At 31.9% G+C, this 7,066-nt stretch overlaps 2 protein-coding genes across 4 annotated transcripts in view; both read left to right on the top strand.

The window, feature by feature from the left end:
* Positions 1-5,069, top strand: part of LOC107622784 (ABC transporter B family member 15) — a 15,442-nt gene extending 10,373 nt beyond the window's left edge. For all 3 annotated transcript variants that reach the window (XM_016324817.2, XM_016324816.2, XM_021114204.1), the window contains 4 exons: positions 838-1,388; positions 1,575-1,947; positions 2,773-3,341; positions 3,982-5,069. In XM_016324817.2, coding sequence (XP_016180303.1) covers positions 838-1,388; positions 1,575-1,947; positions 2,773-3,341; positions 3,982-4,834 — 2,346 coding nt within the window. In that variant the 3' untranslated portion in view covers positions 4,835-5,069. The remainder of the gene's footprint in view (positions 1-837; positions 1,389-1,574; positions 1,948-2,772; positions 3,342-3,981) is intronic.
* Positions 5,171-6,017, top strand: LOC107621467. Its single transcript, XM_021114205.1, has one exon. The coding sequence runs from the start codon at positions 5,352-5,354 to the stop codon at positions 6,012-6,014; it is 663 nt and encodes a 220-aa protein (XP_020969864.1). The 5' UTR covers positions 5,171-5,351; the 3' UTR covers positions 6,015-6,017.

Genomic DNA, 7,066 nt, shown 5'->3' with positions numbered 1-7,066 from the left:
TCTATTTAACCTTCTCTAAACTAAAGAGTAAGTTATCTTTTATAATATATTTTTTTATTATTAAATAAAATAAAATAAAATTTAAAAGTTACAAGTTACATCACTGGTTTAAACAAAAATTTTTCAATTTCAATTCTCCCTCCCCCAAAATTGATTTAAGCAATGAATGATGTGATTATATGCTGTAATTTAACTTCAAATTTCATTGATTTCATGTTTCACTCTATCGAGTTAAATAAAATTTTTATAATAAAAGTTACATCACTGGTTTAAACAAAAATTTTTCAATTTCAATTCTCCCTCCCCCAAAATTGATTTAAGCAATGAATGATGTGATTATATGCTGTAATTTAACTTCAAATTTCATTGATTTCATGTTTCACTATACTATCTATCGAGTTAATGATGAGGATAATAAGATAAGATTGACACTATTGTTGTGATTCATACACTACTCTCTGCTAATAATATGATGAGCCCTAAATAAAATAACTTATCACAAGATTATATATATTAAGATTTTGATGTGAAAGGATGAACTAATTAAATAGTGCAGTAATGGTGTAACTTACATCATTATTAATTTTAAATTTTTTAATAATTTTTATAATTTACAAAAAAAGTTAGATCATGATTAATTAATTAAATTAATAAAATTTAGGTTAGATTAAGAGTTAAAATTAATTATGATAAGTCAATTAATTTTATTTCAATTAATAATAAAAAGATATGTCACAAGGGATAATTTATTCTCTAATTTAGAGAGGGTTAGATACAATTCACCTAAATAATTATATCATAACAGAAAGAAAAAAATGCATGTGGTGATGGATGCAGGTTGGGGAGAGAGGAGTGCAAATGTCAGGAGGACAAAAACAAAGAATCGCCATCGCAAGAGCAATAATAAAAAAACCAAGAATCCTCCTTCTGGACGAAGCAACAAGCGCACTCGACTCCGAATCTGAGCGCGTTGTTCAAGAAGCGCTCGACAAAGCCGCCGTTGGCCGCACCACCGTCATCATTGCCCACCGCCTTTCCACTGTTCAGAATGCTGACCTCATTGCTGTCGTTCAGAATGGCAAGGTCGTGGAAATAGCGCCCCACCAAACCCTAATTCAAAATGACGCCGGTATTTACGCTTCCCTCGTTCACCTCCAAGCGTCAAAGAATAATAATGAACAAGACGACACTGTCGTTTTGCCTCCTCCTACTCATCCGTCATCCATTTCCAACAGCGATATTCATAACACAAGCAGTCGAAGGCTCTCGCTAGTTAGCCGATCTAGCTCAGCAAACTCCGTTGCCCGCGTGGCTTCTTGTGCCGGTGATGATGATGACGTAGAAAAAATAGTTGAAGATAACAACTTTGCTGTTCCTTCATTTCGCAGGTCAGTGAATTCTCACTCTCTTTANNNNTTTTTACTTAATAAGAAACGTTTAAAAGTAATAATTTATAAAGCCAAAAGAATTTAGGTGGATTTTACAATTAAGAAAAACTTATTATCTGAAAAGTTTTGTTATATTATTTACTCTTTTTAATACTTAATTAAATTTTTGAGTACGTTATGGTGTAGGTTGTTAGCTCTAAACCTTCCGGAGTGGAAGCAAGCATGTTTGGGATGTATGAGTGCAGTGCTATTTGGTGCAGTTCAACCGATTTATGCATTCTCTATGGGGTCAATGATATCCGTTTATTTTCTGACGGACCATGATGAGATTAAGAGGAAGACTATGATCTACGCACTTTGTTTTCTAGGGTTGGCTGTGTTCTCTCTAATTGTGAATGTGTTGCAGCATTATAACTTTGCTTACATGGGTGAGTACTTGACAAAGAGGGTTAGGGAGAGGATGCTTTCAAAGATTCTCACTTTTGAAGTAGGCTGGTTTGACCAAGATGAGAATTCAACGGGTGCAGTTTGTTCTAGACTTGCCAAAGAAGCAAATGTGGTATGTTTTATTATTCTTACTTATGTTTATGATAATGTAATAATAATGATGAATCTCACATTTTTTATTTAGTAACTAAAAATGTGTTAGTTTAGTATAACAGGGAAAATTAATATACAAAATATATCTCTCTCTAGAGAAATGTAACTAAAAATGCAACAAATTGTTTTTTTTTAAATGTAATATATACAGATTTTAATTTTGATGTACCGTAGTATAAAATCATTTTATACATATATCCAATCATATAATATCATATTAGTAAAAATAACTATCTTTTATATTAATAACATGAATGATCATCTAAAAGAACGACTATAATTGTATGACTATACCTATTCATATTTTTCTCTTCTTTTGTCACATGAACTTTTTTTTAGGTATGAAGCAAAGATCCAAGTAACATTTCTCTATTACTTTTGTTGGGTCATAATGTCTTGTTAAACATGCACCGATTCATGATCCATAATGTTACATTATCAATCATTTCTTCTTGTCATTCCATTAAATTTAATTTTGATGTGCAGTATACATGTGTCCAATTATATATTATTATTATTATATTAGTGAAAATAATTATTTTACTGTAACATATATGATCAAAACTAAACTTTTAGTTTAGGTGTCTTCTATGATACTTAATATTTACTCATAAAATTTAAAAATAAAAAAGTGGATCTCATCTTATTCCATCTCTATTTTTAGACAAATTAAACAGAAAATTTGTAGACACTAAAAAATTCACCTTTATNNNNTTGGTTTTCTGACAGGCCAAGCATTATCTTTTTCCTTTATTCATGGTGTTTCACTTTGACATGATTTCAGGTAAGGTCCTTAGTGGGAGACAGAATGGCCCTAGTGGTTCAAACAATCTCAGCGGTTCTAATAGCATGCACCATGGGCTTGATCATAGCATGGAGGCTCGCCCTTGTTATGATAGCCATTCAACCAATCATCATAGCATGTTTCTACACAAGGCGTGTCCTTTTACAAAGCATGTCAAGCAAGGCCATCAAGGCCCAAAGTGAAACAAGCAAGATAGCCGCTGAGGCCGTCTCCAACCTCAGAACGATAACAGCATTCTCTTCTCAAGACCGGATGCTCAAGATGCTCGAGAAGGCCCAACAGGGTCCAAGACGTGAGAGCATCCGGCAATCTTGGTATGCCGGAATTGGGCTTGGTTGTGCCCAAAGCCTCACGTCTTGTACATGGGCCTTGGACTTTTGGTACGGTGGGAAACTTATCTCCCACGGATACATAACGTCCAAGGCGCTGTTTGAGACCTTCATGATCTTGGTGAGCACGGGTAGGGTTATTGCTGATGCTGGTAGCATGACTAGTGACCTTGCTAAAGGTTCAGATGCTGTGGCCTCTGTTTTTGCCATCTTAGACAGGTATATATATAACTAAATAACACACAAATATTTGATATTAATACTTGTCAATCCTTTTCATTAATGCTTCACACGTTCTATTAACTTCTATCTCATCTTGTCATTTTCGTAATGAAAAAGTATAGGTAGACAATGAAAATACTAAATAATGTGAACAATTGATATATTGGATGTTCATTTCACTAAGTGTGCGATGGTTATTATAATATTAAGATTTAGGTGGGTAATTTAGAGGTGTAGTGTGTTTTAATTTGATTGATGGTTGTTTATGTTGTTCAACAAAATTATTGGTTACCTAACATTAGTAATTTACATCTCACGTCATTATTTATTTAAAAAAAATAACTAAATATTTTAATATTATATGCATAATAGGTGTGTCTGATTTTGTTTAGTGTTTTTTATTTTTGAAATTTTATAAAAAATAATAAAATAAAAACAAAAAATAGAAAATACAAACTAAATGCACCATCAAATTGCAAGATTAAGGTCTGGTTGTTTTTATTTTTAATTTCTATTTTTAAAATTTTGTAAAAAAAATTAAAAAAAATCTTGTTTAATTATTTCCACTTTTTTTTGTCTTACACTTTTTGTTTTTTGTCACACTTTTTGTGTTAATTATTTTGTGAAACGAGCACAGGTACACTAAGATTGAGCCGGATGACCCAGAAGGGTACAAGCCGGAAAAGTTAACGGGCCAGATGGAATTAAAAGATGTCCATTTCGCATACCCAGCTAGGCCCAACGTGATGATATTCGAAGGCTTCTCAATGCAAATTGATGCAGGCAAATCAACAGCACTAGTGGGCCAAAGTGGTTCAGGCAAATCAACAATATTAGGTCTAATTGAGAGGTTCTATGAGCCAATGAAAGGACAAGTGAGCATAGATGGTAGAGACATTAAATCATATAACCTAAGGTCACTAAGGAAACACATTGCACTAGTGAGCCAAGAGCCAACTCTATTTGGTGGCACAATAAAGGAGAACATTGCTTATGGAGCCTGTGAAAATGATGAGAAAGTTGTTAGTGAAAGTGAGATTATAGAAGCAGCAAGGGTAGCAAATGCACATGAATTTATTGCAAGTTTGAAAGATGGGTATGACACATATTGTGGTGATAGAGGGGTTCAATTGTCAGGGGGTCAAAAGCAAAGAATTGCAATTGCAAGGGCAATTCTGAAAAATCCAGAAGTTTTGCTATTGGATGAGGCAACAAGTGCACTTGATAGCCAATCAGAGAAGCTAGTGCAAGGTGCATTGGAGAGGGTTATGGTTGGAAGAACAAGTGTGGTTGTTGCTCATAGGTTAAGCACAATTCAGAATTGTGATGTGATTGCTGTTTTGGATAAAGGGAAGCTTGTGGAAAAAGGGACTCATTCATCTTTGTTGGGTAAAGGCCCAACTGGTGCTTATTACTCTCTTGTGAGTCTGCAACAAACAAGAGCAACCAACACTAATAATAGTAATAATAATGTTGGTGAAATTAGCTAGTTAATCAAAAAGTCAAAGTCAATGGTCAATGGTCAATGGTCAATGGTCAATATAGGGCTATTGTGGGTGATAGCTGCAAAGTACACAAAGATGGCACTTGAACTGATCAAGTTGTGTTATAGTATTAGCCACTTGTAAGAATATTTATATCTTACGCCATTCATGGTTAAATGTATATATATAATTATAATTATAATTATCAATGCATGCATGTACCTTTATCAATCAATAGAAACTTGGTGCAAATTTTTCTTTTACTTTTTTTTTTCTTTTTAAGTTTACACACACAAAAAAACAGAGTCATTTACTTAAAAATAGTAAGATACAAAGTGCCGCATGCTATATAATCTTTGTTGAATAACATACCTCAATCTATTTGTGTATAGTTCCTAAAATGTAGTAAGAACAAAGATTGTGAGAAAAGATAGTACATTCATTCATGTCTTCATAGAAACTTTCTATATAATCACTCCATAAGCAATATGTCACGTTTCTCTTCCAAAAGAAGACAAAAAAAATGATGGGTAAAATTTCAAATGTAGTTCTTGTTCTTGTTTATTACTCTATTCTAACACCATCACGTTCTAATGGTTATCCTCTTTCAACACAAAATAGATGGATCATTGATGAATCCACAAAGCAACGGTCCAAACTAGTTTGTGGAAATTGGGCAGGGCACCTTGAACCAATGTTACCAGAAGGACTTAACAAGAAGCCATTAAAGGATCTTGTTTCTCAATTGGTTAATCAAAGATTCAATTGTGTTCGCCTCACCTATGCAATTTACATGTGGACACGTTATGAGAATAATGTTGTTGAAGACACATTGAGAGATTTAAGAATACATAAAGAGGTTGTTAAAGGGATTTCAAAATCAAATCCTTCTTTGTTGAAGATGACTCACATACAAGTCTTTGATTCATTGGTTAAGGAACTTGGAGATCAAAATGTGATGGTGTTGCTTGATAATCATGTTAGCAAGGCAAAATGGTGTTGCAATGATGATGATGGAAATGGGTTCTTTTATGATAAATATTTTGATCCTTTGGAATGGATGCAAGGCCTTAGTTTAGTAGGCAAACACTATGCTGGAAATTCTGTTGTATGTAAGAAATTCATATACTTTTTTTCTCTGTTTCTATTTGGTTTAATTACTCTATTGGTCCCTTTAGTTTCGTGAAATTTTTCAATTAGGTTCCTATACTTTTTTCTTTTTAATTGGGTTCCTATACCAATTTTTTTTTCAATTAAGTACCTTTTAGTAGTAATTGGCTTAATTTTATAGGGACCCAACTAAAAAAAAAGAATTGATACATGGACCTAAATAAAAGGAAAAAAAAAAAGTGTAAGGACCCAATTAAAAAAGAAATTTGGTGCAAGGACTCAATTAAAAAAAAGTATAGGAACCTAATTGAAAATTTTGCGAAACTATAGGACCAACAGAGTAATTAAACATTTCTATTTTGGAAACGATAATGTTACTCCTAAATTAATAATGTTACTTCTTAATTATATTTTTTTTTATATCTTTCTCCAAAACTATCATCGATTTTTATTTGTTATATCAACATTATTTTCTGATACTTTTTTGTCATATTCATAAAGATTGTGGATAGTTTTAGAAAAATATAAAAAATATATATATAATTAAGAGGGAGCGACATTATCATTTTTTTTCTTTTTAACAAGTTGTATTATTTGTACATATAGGGTATGAGACACTTTGCTGACTTCGACCTACTTTAGTTGACAAGGAGAAATTCGAAAAAAATTCATCAGGTAACTAAAGACAAAGATAAGACAAAACATAACTTAAAATTTTGTATATTTTTTTTTCTATTTTTAGGATCAATGGAAATAAGTAAATATCTAAAACTATTTTTAAAACCTTATCAAATTATTCTAGAGACATTGTCAGCTAATTTCGATAAAATACATAGGTTAACAGTGTCCCACACTCTAATATGTACAGTAATATTTTTAGTTTCTTTTAATTGATTTGAATGATATTGACATTTTTTTTTCAAAAATGCTAGTTATCCTTTAATGTGTAGCCTTTAGTAAGCCTATTTAAAGATTTATTATCATTTAATTAATTTAAATATCCACTTTTACGTATTAGTTGTTCAAAAAATTAAGAAAATTATTTACTTTTTATTTTCTCTTTTCTCTAAAGGCTGAATAAAAGATAATATTTAAAGAATACCTAATTATACTGTTTTTTTTAATGGG

Source organism: Arachis ipaensis, chromosome B10, assembly GCF_000816755.2.
Source record: "Arachis ipaensis cultivar K30076 chromosome B10, Araip1.1, whole genome shotgun sequence".
Classification (NCBI taxonomy): domain Eukaryota; kingdom Viridiplantae; phylum Streptophyta; class Magnoliopsida; order Fabales; family Fabaceae; genus Arachis; species Arachis ipaensis.
This window is presented reverse-complemented; position numbering and strand designations above follow the sequence as displayed.